This window comes from Leucoraja erinacea, chromosome 28 (genome assembly GCF_028641065.1).
Source record: "Leucoraja erinacea ecotype New England chromosome 28, Leri_hhj_1, whole genome shotgun sequence".
In the NCBI taxonomy this organism is placed as follows: domain Eukaryota; kingdom Metazoa; phylum Chordata; class Chondrichthyes; order Rajiformes; family Rajidae; genus Leucoraja; species Leucoraja erinaceus.
Window position 1 is genome coordinate 13,764,881 of NC_073404.1, and position 17,162 is coordinate 13,782,042.

At 42.6% G+C, this 17,162-nt stretch overlaps 1 protein-coding gene across 1 annotated transcript in view; it reads left to right on the plus strand.

Annotated features, from left to right (window-relative positions):
• The window catches only part of smg6 (SMG6 nonsense mediated mRNA decay factor), a 299,932-nt gene that overhangs the window by 271,787 nt on the left and 10,983 nt on the right, over positions 1 to 17,162 (plus strand). Inside the window, exon 17 of the mRNA XM_055657778.1 lies at positions 6,706 to 6,917. Within this exon, the coding sequence (XP_055513753.1) occupies positions 6,706 to 6,917 (212 nt within the window). The remainder of the gene's footprint in view (positions 1 to 6,705; positions 6,918 to 17,162) is intronic.

Here is a 17,162-nt window from a genome sequence, read left to right on the forward strand (position 1 = left end):
ACGATCTTATATGTTTCAATAAGATTCCCTCTCATCCTTCTAAACTCCAGAGTGTACAAGCCCAGTTGCTCCATTCTCTCAACATATGACAGTCCCGCCATCCCTGGAATTAACCTTGTAAACCTGCGCTGCACTCCCTCAATAGCAAGAATGTCCTTCCTCAAATTAGGTGAGCAAAACTGCACACAATACTCCAGGTGTGGTCTCACTAGGGCTCTGTACAACTGCAGAAGGACCTCTTTGCTCCTACAACGTACCAACGTACCAACAATGGAACAATGAAATTCTTATTTGGTGCCACATTGCAGGCCCGTAAACACAATACACATAGATAACGTACAAAAAATTAAATTAATCACCCCAAAAACCCCATAGCCAGACAGAGCATAATTTATAGTGTAGGTTAGTGTTGTGTAATGTTCAAGAACCTGATGTTTGTCAACAAGCTCTTCTTGAATCTGGCGGTGATGGTTTTCAGGTTCCTATACCTTTTTCCCGATGGTAGGAGCAAAATGAGATTGTGGCCAGGGTGATGTGGGTCTTTTGTAATACTGGCTACCTTTTAAGACATTTTAAAACACTAGGAAACAATTAAGGACAATTAAATACATTAAAATCCACTCATGTTAAGAAAGATTTACTTTGTCCTTACCCTTGCATCCACGGTGTTTCCTTGCAATTGAAATGAAAGGGCCTGGTAAATCTGCACCAGATGAATGGGATGATTTTGGTTGATTCCGGGTTTGAGGGCCTGTAATTTTTGTGGCCAAAGATAGAGAGGTAAGAAAAAGATAGACAATTAATGCAAGAGGCAACTGGAACTTATGGGTCACCCTTGTGGTCTGAACAAAGATGTTCTGCAAAGTGGGCTGCGTTTGGTTTTTCCAAAGTAAAGGAGACCACATTGAGAGATGCAGAATAGTGCAGGTGCCTGTGTTCTGCATCTCACAGTTCCGCCTTGTATATTTTTTATTCCTCTTCAGTCGTTGTTCATCTTCTCTGTTCACACAGCTTTGGATCAGCAGATACAATTAACAAACATTCATTGTCATTTTATGGATGTCAACGACAGCAGATGTGCACGCCTCACTCTGTTGCAAACATTTCCATTGTTCTCTCCAACCCATCCCTCTCTAAAACGTCAGACATTGTTGATTTCTTAGCCTGTTGTGATGAAAGTCATTGATCTGGAATTTTAACTCTGTTACTGTCTCTCCATTGATACTGCTTGACCTCTTGAGCATCCTCAGCATTTATTATAAGGTTTCAGTATGCCTCAGTAATAACTACCATAACATACCACTAAACTGAATTTGTAACAACAGTTCAGTCAGCTTGTTCCCAGTATGTCATACGTGTGTGTGGAGAACAAATAGTCAGACCCATATGCTAGCATGCACTGCTGTATTTCACTTTTTTTGATGATTTAATTTACCTCTATTGATTTCCCTTCATCTTTACTACCTATTGCAGTTTTTATTTTTGCTCTTTTCCTTTTCATTTGGGAAAGAATTATTTGTGCCTTTTTTTCATTTGTGTGAAGCCCCTCTATCCACCCTATTTATCATTTCTATTTGGACGCTATTTCCAGCCAGTTTAAGTGCTCCCTATCCCAGTGTAGTTCCCTGTGTAGGAAAGAACTGCAGATGCTGGTATACACCGAAGATATACACAAAATGCGAGAGTAACTCAGCGGGACAGACGGCATCTCTGGATAGAAATGGGCAACGTTTCAGTCTGAAGAAGGGCCTCGACCCGAAACGTCACCCATTCCTTCTATCCAGAGATGCTGCCTGTCCCGCTGAGTTACTAATTTTATGTCTACAGTTCTATGTACAGTACGGGCACCTGTCTCATGAGTTGTAGAATTAATGGAAACCAGCATGGATGCTTATTAACAGCTTCCTTTTCATGATTAAAGGAGACAATTCATAGTGGAAGCAAATCTTGAATTAGTTGAAAGTAAGATAAGATGTTATAATAAAAGGAATTCCCTAAAGGATAGCAGAATGCCTGATTGAAAATTCAGGAGGCTCTCAAATTTTATTTCATAGAATTTCCTTGCACTCACAAAATACAGGAACAGTTCATCTCAACCGTGCAGGTGTTTTTACATTCCAAGAGTTGCCTCATCTCTGACTTTCAAAGGTTTTTCTGTTCCAACTTCCTTCTCTCCCTGGTGGACCTGTTCCTTTTGAAATCCTCTAAGTTGAACCAAGCTCCATTACTTCCCTATTGGATTCTGTGTTTATGTCCTGCAGTTGTGGTTTCTCTGCCGTCCCCCACGTCTGCCCTGTTAGAAGATCTCTATCAGGTTGCTTGTCATTCATCTCTTCAGCCGGAAAAATCCCCACTGCTTGGTCTTCCCTGAAACCTCTAGTCACACTTTGATAAAATCCTCTCAAACGTGTCTTGTCTTTTTCCTGTGTATCTCTCACCTTTTTTTTAATCAGAAGACCAGTACTGTGCATTGTTACCTGACCAGGTGAAATATTGATATACTTATCATAATTTCAGTCCATTTGAATTTCATGTTCGATATCCCAATACCTTGTCCATATTTCAGTCCACCAGCTGACCTGCAGTAATGATTTTATTGATCCGTTTGCTGTACCATGGGTTTTTCTTTTCACGAATTTCCTGTCAAAATCCATCAACATAATCAATACTGTGCGGTTCAATTTCCTAAAAGTGAGTTTAAACCTCTTCTCGTGTGCTGCATTCTTCCTCAATGTTGGCTTCATCACCTGCCTCTTGCTCAAATTCCCAACCATGGGTTGCAAAATTGATTATCTAGCTTTCAAGTCTAAATCATTCACTTGGACTGCGAAAATAATCTCCCTGGAACATCACTTTCTAATTTACAGCAATTTGAATAACTACCTGTCAAGTCAGTTTTAACTAATTCTCGATCCTTTCACTTGTAAAACCATATTTAGCGGTAGGCTGTATATTGCAGTGGTACATTTGCTCGAACGGTCAGTGTTTTCCTTAATCGCTTAAGGCTCCTGTGGGCTATCTCTGTGTGATTCCATTGGATATTGCACTAACTGTGATATGTGCAAGCCACAAAAATTGAAAATTTAAGTCCCAGGAGAAGTGTTTAATGTATTCTATATCAGGTTGGTATTTGTTTTTGGAAAAGCTGACTGGAAGGAATAAATGCTTCATCTTAATCCCACCCACCCTCCTTCAAGTAACCGACCCCAGTACTTCCACCAGTCCTTTCAGAAAACTGCCAGTATTTCTGAGAGTTGCTGTTCCAGTTTTCTCTCTTTATCGAGTTATTATTTTAGCTGGTTTTATTTCAAGAGAGGACTAGGTGATTACTCCTCAACAGCTGAACTGTTTTTCTTTTGAATTAAAATCCAAGAATACTATATATTTTAAACTCTCTTTCTACTTTCAGGGACACCCCTGAAGATGGAATCTGATTCTTATTTTATGTCTGATTCTTGGTCGGTTATCAAAGTGCCTTGGAGAACCTAAGTGAACATGTGGTGTCCGCTCAATGAGGCTGCTGGACTTTGACCAATAAAGAGTACTTCAAAGTGTGACAGAATACCTGTTTAGTGTTCCATTTTGATCTGGCTCTAATCTGACATTGACAAAGGCCAGTCTAATTCCCTGCAAACAATGTGCCATTTTTGTAAAGTACTGCCCTTGCCCTAAATCTTCAGATCATACTTTTAACAAATTGTTCACCTGTTTCAGATTAGTGCAGACAGCTAAATGGATTCAATCAAGGCACTGCAACAGGTGCCTGCCTCCCCGTCTGCCTCACTTCAGTACAAACCCAAATTAAATTGATGGGAGTGTTTTAAACATTTTCCCTCATGGTACATCGACAATTAATGTTCAAATTATATGATATCACAGAATCTGGAGAGTTAAATTGTTCCCTCGAGGAGTGTACTGATCCAAGCTGCAGTCACTTTGTTTGCCATCCTGAATATCCATTAATATTATACGATACGTTATTCAGCGAGGATCAATCGAGACATACAGCACAGAAACAGGCTCCTCGGCCCACCTTATCCATACTAATCTTCACCCATACCAATCCCATTACCCAGTCCGGCAGCATATGTAATGTTTTTATTTTTAATTATAACGGGTTTTGAGAAAGTACGTTGGGAGAAATCACCTCCACTGGCAGAGGATTGGAAACATGAGGGAAGAACTAGAGAAAAGATGGGAGTTGACAGAAAATGTTCTATATTTAGGGCCTTGAGCCTTGCCCACCACCCAGTAAATTGGTGAAAGATGCTCAAAACCTGTTATAATTTTAAACTCAAACATTAACTATTCTCTCAATCACCTCAACTCAAGATGATCTGAGCTCTTCCAATCATCCAAAGAACAGAAGTCTGCAGTTCCTGGCACAGGACTAGGAAGAGGCTATTCAGCCCCTCAAATTTGTTCTGTCGTTTAATAAGATGATGGCTCATCCATGGTTAGGAAGGGTTTAGGGGTATACATGTTAAACACAGGCAAATGGAACTAGCTTTGATGGGCCCCGAGTTGGGCTGAAGGGCCTGTTTCTGCGCTGTATGACTCTGGTCCGTAGCGTTCCATGCCTTAATCCATATGCTACTTACATTTTGTTAATATTTTTTCCTCCAGCTCCTTCTCTGGCTGTGCGATATTTTCCACATTATATCCCATCGGTCATGTCCGACCCTTACATTTAATCTGCCTCTACCGCTACGAAGCATCTCCACATCTTCGCCAGGCCCCCCATTACAACCTAGCTTTATATCATTGACAACCTGGGATATGTTACACTTCATTCCTTTTTTTTTAAATATAAAAGAAGAGGAGCAACTTAAAAGGCTTGTTATTGTTATAGGAAAAATATAGTTGAAAAGTCCATTGGACCAAACTGTCCTTGGGTTCTTAAGGGATGGTTACAAAGACAGTAGATGCATTGGCTGTGAACATCAAATATCCGCTATATTCGGGAAGGTCAAATTGGAGAACACAAATGCTACACCACTGTTTAGGCAGGGAGGGAGTAAGAAAACAAGAAACCACAAGCATGTTATCCTGCTTTGGAGGGAACTGCTGGAAGTGATAATTAGACACTTGGAAGATTATAATAAGATTAGGCAAAGTAAACAAGGTTTTATGAAAGTGAAATTGTTTTACAAATGTATCAAATTATTTGAAGAACTCGCAGGATAGATAGAAATAAGTTGATGTTAAGTATGTTGATTTCCAAATAATGTGCAAGTAGAAAGTGACAGCACAGATGAGGGCTTGAGGGAAGTATTGAGGGAATATTTCAGCCTAGAGAGAGCACTAAAACGGAAATTAAAGATAATTGGGTTATTTTTAGTTTGGCGATTTGTAACAAGTGGGGTGCCACAGCAATCAGTGCCAGTAGCAACATCACATGCTGCCTCTGCCTGTCTAATTGCAGTCTTTTAATATAATTATATTTTTGATGACCAACTGTGTAGGTGTGTTGGGAAGTGGGTAAATACTTTGGATTGCAAAAGAGGATGATTGGCATCAGTTGGAACATTCCCAGAATATCGTGGAAATAAGGATTCCAGGAGAAAAGCTGGGAATTTCTATAAGCTAACTTTTGCAAGCTGTGAAAGTCCTCTTTTGGTAGGTGTCAGTTCTAGTTTTGTTTCTGCAGACCACGCTATAATTCCAGGTAATAGCCATTTTGGAGGAAGTATCACAAGTAATAGTGGTGTGCATGATGCATTGCCCCTTATCTATAGCACAGTTTTTATTGACGCACTATTACGTGTGGCTGTTGTTTTTCCATATCCGGCGGGAACTGTGGCCGTCGTGTTGGTTGCCTGGGGTCTCTAGTCTAGGTGGGGCTTCACAGCAAACATATTTTGTCAGCATTTTATTGTTACAGAGGGATTTCCTGCATGAAGTAAATAGTGTGTTGGGCCTGACCACTTGGGGTCGTGGTTCTTCTCAAGAAGACACAACGATGCCACTTTTTTGTATTGGTGCCTTTCAGATGTTGCTCCACTTTCTGCTTTGAAATCAATTTCACTCAGGTTTTCACCATGATGATGTGGGAATGATATAAGCAACGAGATGCCTGACAAGAGTATGTGGATTGACTGCAGACTGGATGGGCAAACTCTCTGTCGTCTTTGACTCGCAGTTGGTGCTGGTTAACCTTGAGTCCTGATAATCCACTTGTGTTGCACTGACTCCGGGAGTTGCAGTAAAATGATTCAAAAACATAGCAGTCAATTCAGAATCTGAAAGAAAGTGAATGTGTTGTGGTCTGGTGTAGGACCTTTGAAAGTTCTGATAGTGTCTCATCTGTCAACGGGTAGTGCTTTGCTCCTTCACTCACGGATTCACTGGCAGATTGTTTTTTTGAACCTCAGTGGGTTTGGCATTGCAATGATTAATTCATTCAACGGGCTAGGCTGACAGGATCAGCAAGAGCTTCCGTACCCAAGCAACATCTTGCTGCAGTCCTGTGGCTGAAGTTCAGAAATACTTGGGTGAATTCAGCAGGGTCACTTCACTGGGTACTACACTTCTGCATACACTTGTGTCGGGTAGTTTATAACTATATATATTCTGGGAAGATTTCACTGTGTCTGTGTAGTCTCACACTAGAAATGTTAATATAGTGAAATTTTGGATTATTTCCTGCCCTTTCAAATACTGGATGTAGAATTGACAGACTATCTGTGCTGTTTAATGTTTCAGTGATTAATGAGTTGGATGGTCTGGCTAAAGGCCAAGACACAGACTACCACGGTGCAAACCATGCCAAATTGGTGCAAGAGAGAGCCAAGAAAGCCATTGACTTCCTGGAACAAAGGTTTGAATCTCGGGACTCGTGCCTGAGGGCTCTAACCAGCAGAGGTAACGAGCTGGAGTCAATTGCATTCAGGAGCGAAGACACAACAGGACAACAGGTAACTGACACAACCCTCCCCTCCCCCCCCCCCCCCCCACCTTCTCTCTTGTCACCAACTTGTAGCCTGGTGTTCCACACCAACTTGACCCACTCAAGGAGTTGAGCATTTCAGGGAAGCCAAAGCTTCAGTGCATCACTGAGAGAACAATGTATGACCATAAGATAGAGGCATCGATCCAGCTTCATGTACTGCTTGTTCTGGTGGGTGTAAAATATACCATTGGTGCTCTTCAAAGAAAGCCTGTGACCTGGAGAACATTCCCACCTCTCCAAATACAATCAAAAATGGATCTACAGATCTGTTGCTTTATTTATGTGTTTCTGTCCACAGTTTGCCTTATATAGTGCTGTACAAAAGATCCTGACTTCAGCAACTCATATTCCACAGTGCATTTAAAATTGAATTCATGAAGTATGGTCTTTTGTGACCAGGTTTCTGGATTATCATGAAGACCAAACCAGTCCCCTAATGTCCTGTAACCTCTCATTGCTTTACACAAGCTCTTACACAGTCAAATGGCTTATTCAGTCAAGCATATTTGCCCAGGGTGAACAAAATTAGTTTGTCTCCAAGTCTCTTGTACGGTGTGGTCAGCTACAACATCTAAAAGGTGGCATATCCAGTTCCTGTAACCATGCAAGGCCACACAGTCGGGCTTGAGGCTGAATCCATAAGGGTTTGATGCTTTGCTAAGCTCGCTCTATATCCCTTCAGGAATAGTCTGAGCACTGAAGGTTTCAGGCTTCAAGTCATGTCTTCTGTGATAAATATTGTCAATTTTTTGGTTGCATGGGAAGGAGCAGACAGGCTGTTCAATATGTCATGAAATCTGAAGCTCTTATTCATATCTACACAGCTGCCTTTTTGTGTGAGTAGTTTCAGAGTTTCCTTGTTGGTACTGGCTCTATCCGAGTATTTTTTCCCCCTCTGATGCCCTCGGAGCCTGCATGATCAAGTCTAGAGCAATGTGATCCAGAAATTTTGCCCTCTAGGCACAAGATAAATTACCTTACTTTAAAAAAAAAGTTGTGTTTTTTGTCACTTTATGAATTTCTGTTCATCAAGATCTGGGAGGTGGCAGTGCTAGGGGTTTGATGAATTGCTTAATCCTGTTCTGCAACTATGTCCCAGCCTGCAGCAGGTATGAACGGGTTTTGTAAAAACAGCTTCAGAGAGACTTTGAAAAGCAATTGTCCTAATTTCATTCTTCAAAGGAAAATCACTCTGGACGTTCAGTTATTCAAAGCCCACTTTCATCTGTCAGTGTTCTTTAAACAACATACACTTTCATAGGCAGACTCGGGAAACACTTCCCTCCGATGGGAGAATCTAAGCCAAGAGGTACAATCCTAAAATTGTGGCCAGGCCATTTGGGAATAAAATGGAAGCACTAATTCAAAGGATATTAAAATCTGGTCTCTTGCCTTGAAGCTGGTGGATGCTGGGGTCATTACCAAGGCACATTAAGATGTTTGAGACCAATGCTGAAGTACAAGGTACAAGGGAGTGATTGTAAGAAACAAACCACTGGAGGTGCTCAGCGATTTAGGCACTATCTGTGAAGGCAAAGGGATGATATACATTTCAGCTTGAAAACCTGTAACAGGACAGAGAGTAGAGAGGGAAGATAGTATACAGGGGTGACTGGCTGTCTTCCATGTACACTCTCAGTCTAGATGCAAGGTCTCAATCAAAAAAGTCAGCCATCCCTCTGCCTCCACAGATGTTGTCCGACCCGCTATGTTCCTTCAGCAGTTTATTTTTTCTTCCAGATGCCAAGATTTGTAGTGCCTTGTGTCACTAGGAGTAATTGATCTGGTAGGACTGGAGCAAACAGTGGAATAATTGGTATGAAATGCTTTCTTAAACATAGCATTACTTTCCAGGACATGTTCTAGTAGTCTGACAATGAGCCACAGAACAGACCACCAAAAGCTCGGCCCAAGTGATGGGTTTAGAGGAGAAGCAGGTATGTAACCAAGGTGGGTAGGGGGATGGGATGGAAATCCCACAATTTAGCCTCAAAAACAGAAGGCATGCAGGCAATGAAAGAACACTTAAGTTCAAGGAGATCAAGAGACCAGGAGGAATAATCATCCACGGGGTTGTGGGGCAAGAAATTGGAATCAGTGAGACTGAGACTCTGGTTTGATGCAGGAAATCTCAGCATTGACTTCAAATCTCTTCAGAGTCTCACCCTCACTAATGCTTGATAGTACTTGCACTGTTTGGTTCGATGCAAGGAAGCTCAGCCTTGGCTTCCAATCGCTTCAAACAGTGGAAGTACTATCAAGCAAGGAATACCACAGAGCGATAAGAAGAATGCCCCTGGCTGACCTCCTGTTGCAGCCAGTGCAGATTCACCAGCTCTCAGCAAGCGGTGAGTGAATCAAAACAAACACAAAGTGTTGACGGAACTCAGTGAGTCAGGCACAATCTGTGGATGGATGGACAGACAATGTTTTGGGTCATACAAGTGACAAAGTTGTCTCAAAAACGCAACCAAGGGCTAAACTCTCAAAATCTTGTCCCGCAGCAGAAAGGTGCTTGACCCTGAGCCTTCTCAACTCTGCGCTGAGTGGTCATCCCCTTAATATGAGAGTGAGTCAAATTGTTTGAGACACCCAGCACAGAGAAGCATCATCCCTACATCTATCCTGTCAATCCTCACTAAATTATTTTAGATTTCAATTAGCTGACATCTCATTTTTTAAACTACAGAGAGCATAGGCAAAGTCTGCCTCTGCACTGGAGGAAGCTCCAAACCAGGTATCAGACGGCATAAACCAATCGAAACTCAAGTCACTTGTCCACTGTTGTGTCCTTTCTGAGTATTTCTGGGCCACTTATGGGTGTTGTGTAAGGAAACCATGAGCCAATTTGCACACAGGGATTTCTCTGCAGGAAGCACACAGCACTGGCTGGGCCAGCTTTACTGACCGTTCCTCATAGACCCTGAACTGAGTAGCCTGTAGAGGGCAGGTTACAGTCAACAACTTTGTTGAGGGTCTGGAGTCACATATACAGTGCATTCAGAAAGTATTCAGACCCCTTCGCTTTTTCCACATTTAGTTACATTACAGCCATTTTAAAATGGATTAAATTCTTTTTTTTTTATCATCAATCTATACACAATACCCGAGAATGAAGAAGCGAGAACGGGTGTTTAGAAATGTTTGCAAAGTAATTAAAAATAAATAACTGAAATATCACATTTACATAAGTATTCAGACCCTTTGCAATGACACTCAAAATTCAGCTTGGGTTAATCCTGTTTCCATTGATTATCCTTGAGATGTTTCTACAACTTGATTGGAGTCCACCAACGGTAAGTTAAATTGATTGGACATGATTTGGAAAGGCACATTCCTGTCTATATAAGGTCCCACAGTTGACAGTGCATGTCAGAGCAAAAACCAAGCCATGAAGACGAAGGAATTGTCCGTAGACATCCGACAGGATTGTGTCGAGACACAGATCTGGGGAAGGGTATAAAACAATTTCTGCAGCATTGCAGGTCCCGAAGAGCACAGTGGCCTCCGTCATTCTTAAATGGAAGAACTTTGGAATCACCAGGACTCGTCATAGAGCTGGCCGCCCGGCCAAACTGAGCAATCGGAGGAGAAGAGCCTTGGTCAGGGAGGTGACCAAGGACTCAATGGTCACTCTGACAGAGCTCCAGATTCTCCCATCTCCTCTGTGGAGATGGGAGAACCTTCCAGAAGGACAACCATATCTGCAGCACTCCGCCAATCAGGCTTTTATGGTAGAGTGGCCAGACGGAAGCCACTCCTCGGTAAAAGGCACATGACAGCCCACTTGGAGTTTGCCAAAAGGCACCTAAAGGACTCTCAGACCATGAGAAACAAGATTCTCTGGTCTGATGAAACCAAGATTGAACTTTTTGGCCTGAAGAAGACTTGAGGCTGTAATCGCTGCCAAAGGTGCCTCAACAAAGTACTGAGTAAAGGGTATGAATACTTATGTAAATGTGATATTTCAGTTATTTATTTTTAATTACTTTGCAAAAATTTCTAAACACCTGTTTTTGCTTTTTTATTCTGGGGTATTGCATTTAGGGTTATGATTAAAAAAAAAAAAGAATTTAATCAATTTTAAAATAAGGCTGTAAGGTAACAAAATGTGGAGAAAGTGAAAGGGTCTGAATACTTTCTGAATGCACTGTAGGTGAATGACAGCCCTACTCGGTGATCAATAAGGACCTCAAACGAGATACTAGCTTTTTTATTCTAGAATTATTTGAATTACGCCAGCGTGGAATTGTCTCCAACATCGTGGGTCTGAAGAAGAATCCCAACCCAAAACGTCACCTATCCAGGTTCTCCAGAAATGCTGCCTGACCCGCTAAGTTACTCCAGCACTTTATGTATTTTTTTTGTAAACCAGCATCTACAGTCCCCTGTGTCTACAAAAGCAGCTGTGTTTTGAGACGGGAACCTAGAGCCCCAAGCTGGTCTCACCTCTATGACTCCAGTTCCTAGCAGGCCACTGCACTAAAAACACAAAACTTGGACGGTGAACATGTTTATGGGAAATTTGGAATCTGATAGACTAGTATAGACATACAGCGTGGAAACAGGCCCTTCGGCCCACCGAGTCTGTGCTGACCAGCAATCCCCGCACACTAACACTATCATAGAAAACAGAAACATAGAAAGATTGGTGCAGGAATAGGCCATTTGGCCCTTCGAACCAGCACCGCATTCAACATGGTCATGGTTGATCGTCTAAAATCAGTACCCTGTTCCTGCTTTTTCCCCATATCCCTTGATTCCTTTAGCCCTAAGAGCCAAACACCTAGACACACTAGGAACAATTCACATTTATACCAAGTCAATTAGCCTACAAACCGGTCTTTGAGGTGTAGGAGGAAACCGAGAAAACCCATGCAGTTCACGGGGAGAACGTACAAACTCTGTACAGACAGCACCCGTAGTCAGGATCAAACCCGGATCTCTGGCGCTGTAAGGCAGCAACTCTACCACTGCGCCACCACGCCATCTATGCTCCATCAAGAATTATTTGATCAAGTAGAAGGCAGTACTTCAGTCCATAATTTAGTTGAGTTTAGTTGAGATGCAGCATACAGCCCTTTGGCCCAGTGTGTCCACGTTGAACATCGATTACCTGTAGACTCCTTCTATGTTATCCCACTTTCACGTTCACTCCTTACACATTAGGGGCAATTTACAGCTGCCAATTAACCTATAAATCCGCAAGTGGGAGGAAACTGGAGCACCCAGATAAAACCCAGGTGGTCACATGGAGAATGTGCAAACCCCACACAGTCAGCACCTGGGGTCAGAATCAAACCCTTGTCTCTAGAGCGGCGAAGCAACAGCTCTACCAGCTACACTACTACAACTGGTATACCTTCATTGCACAGAATTGGAAGAAAGAAAGACTCCAATTTGTACAGCATCCTTCTCGTCTCTTTCAAAATACTCCAAAATGCAGCACAGCCGGTGAAGTGCGGTGACTGCTGTAGAGCAGAAAGCATTGCTTCGCACCAGCATAAGGAACCATATGTGCCTCTGGATTGAAGGGATTCTCAAATGGGTTATCAGCACAGGGACTGCAGCCATAACTTAGACTGAGGAGCAAATTAAACCCACACCATTATTTGCCGCCATCAACACTGATTAACTCCCGTAGATGTTTTTAACATCCACAGGATGCCTTTCATATCAGGTTTATTAACAGCGTGGGAGTAACAACTGCCAGTGGAGAGGGCAGTGAGAACCACATAGAGTGTTGTGTGGAATGGACTGCCCTGTTACATGGCCCCATTCTTAGCCTCCAGTCTGGGTACCGCAATGTGGAGGTGCAGCAGAATTGTTGCCTCTGGCACATCTAGTCACTGTGTAAACTCCATGGTCTTGCAAGGTGTTTATTGTCCATTTGTTCAGAGTGTGCCTCACTGGGGGCACATAAGCCACTGCCATAAACAGAGCTCAAATAAATATTTTATGTACACACTCCAGCAACATATAAACTGCAACACAGACACATTCTGGGGGCAGGAGCCTCTTGGAAAAATGTGTACTCTTTCAGCAAACCCCTTCTCCCCTCCCCCTTTCCCCTCCTGCCAGCCCCCCAACAAAAAAGACTTTCAACTACTGCTCCATAAGGACTCCTTGAAATTAGTTGCAGGTGGAGTGAGAACACCTGCAAGAAAGTTTGAAATCAAATCTGGACAGTATTCTGAAGTTACAGAACCACACGGCCTGGATCAGCCACATGTGGCCTTCATTACAGTGCAGTGCAAGCAATGAACATTTGGCTGCTGAAGAATTTCCCTGTACTTGCTCATGATATTGTGCTGCTGTTGCCTGGTGCTGGAACCTTGCAGCTAGAGAAACCTCAAGGCAACAATGAAGGCTGGCTCTCACCTGTAGAAGCATTTGGCCACTTAACTTTGCTCCAAGGCGCCTCTTACACTCATTATCATCACCCATCCAAACCTTACCTGTTACAAATGTGCAACAAATCCAATTTAGCAAATATTTTTAATGTTGATTGAAGGAATCCTAAAACCACAAACTTGGCACTATACTCCTGATCTAACAGCTGGTAGTAATCCCTGCTCTCCTGGTGATATTACTGAGTGCTGGACTATCTACTGCAGATATCTCAAGATACTGGGGGAAATGCCAACGTAATCTCCCCAAAATCTTTCAAATGCAGTGGAAGGATAAGCAAACAAATGTCAGTGTCCTCTCCCACTCACACAATCCAAGCTTTGAGGCCCTGATTACACTGGCCAGCACATCATTTTCATGCCCAACACCAACTCTCAAAATGTAACCACACTGTTCTTAGTTCTGACATGACGATGTCAGGCCAACTAAGGAAAAAGACTCAAGTCTGTATTATAAAGCAAACTTTAAAACATGCAGCACCCCAAATAACTGCTGAGGATTACAGGCCCATGATAGCTCAAAATGGAAAAGGACCATTTGAATTCCAGTTCATGCATCAGGAGCAGGTAGAAACCCTGCAAAGTAGCAGAGGGCAGATTGCACGTTGCAATCTAACCCTCTCGCCCCCCTCCCCACATACACACACACACACCACCACCCCCTCAGGCATCTCCTACCCCATCATTGGAGGTGTCTGTGGAATCCAGATTGGTCTCTTCAGTCACCTTAGAACTCTGAAAACTGGGATGTAGATCCCGAGAAGACATCTCGGAGAAGAGAGGAAGGATGCCACAGCGCACCCTGAGGGCTGCCTTCAGCCAAAGCTGTCTGTGTGGTGCAGTGCTGTTAGGTTGGGACTCATAACCCATTGTTGAAGATTCAGATTCAGATTCAGATTAAATTTTAATTGTCATTGTCAGTGCACAGTACAGAGACAACGAAATGCATTTAGCATCTCCCTGGAAGAGCGACATAGCAACGATTTGAATAAATAATAATAAGTGTCCGGGGGGGGGGTGATTGGCAGTCACCGAGGTACGTTGTTGAAGAAGGATTATCTATGTATTTCCTAGTTAGAGGGCAGCTAACATCTGTCCTGTTCTTCCAAATGAAAGAGGGCATGGGTTTGGGAAAAGCTGCCAGAGGATCTTTCCTGACTTAATTTAATGCCTGAGAGACAGTACACACTGCAGGCACAGTGGACGGACTGATTTACGTTTAAGAAGATAGACACAAAATACCGGAGTAACTCCGCAGGTCAGGCAGCGTCTGGCGAAAAGGAGTAGGTAATGTTTTGGGCCGAGACCCTTGAATCGGTATCAGTTTAGTAGGGTGCTTTGTTTTGAATGTTGGTGAGCCTCCTGAGCCCTGATGGGTGTACCTTTGTCCTGGGCGAGTGGAGAGTATTCCATCACATTTGTTTCTGCCCAGTAATAACAGAAAAGCTTTGAGGCGAGTCATTCACTGCAGGATTTCTAATCTCTGACCTGCCCCTGTAGTATAATATTGGTCTGGTTAAGTGGGTGGTTACAATCATAACATAATTATGGTTTAGAACAAAGCAGTTTGGCCCTTCAATTCCATGCTGGCCCTGTGGAGTCCATGGCATTCTTTTGTTGAAGATGATCGGCACTTAACAGTTGAATCTTCGAAAGTCAGCTCTCTTTTCTACATTTGAACTAAGCATGTGAAGTCTGAACTTGAGTGGTCATGGCAAAATCCAGGACTGACACGGGTCACCTGTGGGTGGGAGCTGAAGCGAGCTTAGTGATTGAATTGGTTGTAAGAGGCAAGGAATCGTAGAGACAGGAAGGCACTCCGATAAGCAGAATGGTGATCCTGATGGATTAGTGGTAGAGCCTTGGGATTTTACTGTACTTATCAATGACAGTTGAAGGAATAAAGAGATTTATATCCAAGTTTGAAGATACCACTATTAGGAGGCACATTTGGGGAGAGAGAGCTACCAAAAGACTGAGACAAATTAAGTGAACAGGGAAAGCTGTGCAATAGAGTTAAACGTGCCAAAGACTGAGTTCATCCGTTGTGGATCCAAGAAAGATTCATCAATTCTTTTCCTAATGACAGACATGAATGTGGGATTTGGATATCCAGGTACATAAATTACTCAAATCAGAAAGTAATTTGATTGTTCTGAAAATCATAAAGTAATCAAACAAATTGTGGAAAGATGGCTTTAATTTCAAGTCTGTTAAGACAAAGGAAGTGATACAGCAGGCGTGTAATCTACCTCAGACTTTCTCCAGAGGGAAAAAAACTCCCAGCTTGTTCAATCTTTCCAGGCCAGTATAATCACTCAGTTGTAGTATCATCCTTGTGGAACATTTTTATACTTTCACCAATGCTTCTAACTGTTTATATTAAGGATGCCAAACCTGCCTCATGCCCTGTGGTTTAGCCAAGATTCTGCACAGGTTGAGCATCTTTGCCTTTACTTTCAGTATTCCATATTAAGCTGCATTGCTGCTTCTACTGATTTTACAGGTATTGCCAGAACCTTTGTTGATGGCCCCATTTTGAGTTTTGTTATCCAAGGCAATGCATAATTTCAGAAAGAAGCCTTTGCCCCCTGTAGCGCAGACAACAACAAATAAATGATCTCGACTGGAGTTTGTAGACAATTCAGGCAACATTACAGTAATTTCTGAGTTGGACAGTTTACAGGAGAGCGTCATAATATGGGCAGATGTGTGGCGGGTACATTTTAGTATGTTTGAACATTCAGGGTGAAATACATTTCAATGATAACAGCTACAGGGTTTGCACAAACTGAGGTGCATGTTGCCAGATACAGGGCAAATGGACAAACTGGTTAAGAAAGTAAATGGGACCAAGGTTTTATAAATAGGGGCATTGAATTTAAAATTAAGTAAGTCACGCTTCATTAGTCACGGGCTAGCCCTGCTTGCAGTTATGTGCCTCATTCTGGATCCCTTCCTTTAGGACAGACTCAAGATTTTGGAAAGACTGCAGAGGTGGTATCTCAGGAAGGGCCTGAGGGGCTGACGATGCCCCTTCGGAGCAGAGTAGTTTAAAGGTTGATTTATAACATAAAACGGCACAGCACTGGGTTAGGCCTGTCGGCCCACGATGTCTGTGCCAATAATGATGCTAAATGATTTCCACCTGCCTGCAAATGACCTGTATCCCTCCATTTGGTGCCTATTCATTAGCCTATCTAATTGTCTCTTTCATGTTGCTATCATATCTGCTTCCACCACCTCCCCTGGCATGGCACCGCGTTCCAGCACCTACCACTGTCTGTGTAAACCTTCTTTAAGCTTTCCCACCCTCAAATTAAATCTATGCCCTCTAGTGTTTGACATTTCTACCCTGGGAACAAGACTTGTGGTATTTACCTTATCTATGCCTCTCATATTTGTATATACTACCATTAGGTCACCCCTAAGTCTTGGACAATCCATAGAAAACAATCCAAGTTTATCCAACCCCTCCTTATAACTAATACTCTCTAATGCAGACAACGTCATGGTAAACCTCTTTTGGGCCATCTCCAAAGCCTCCACATCTTTCCTGAACACACAATACTTAAAATGTGGCCAAACCAAAGTTTAATGCAGCTGCAATATGACTTGCCAAATGTTACACTCAGTGCCCCATGTGATGAAGGCAAATATCGATCTTGGATTGAAGGTCCACAGCTCTTTGAACATAGCAACTCTTATTTGTGTTGCTTTGTTCAAAGAGCTGTGGACCTTCAATCCAAGATCGTTCTGTACATTGATATTCCTCAGTGTTTTACCATTGCTCTTACATT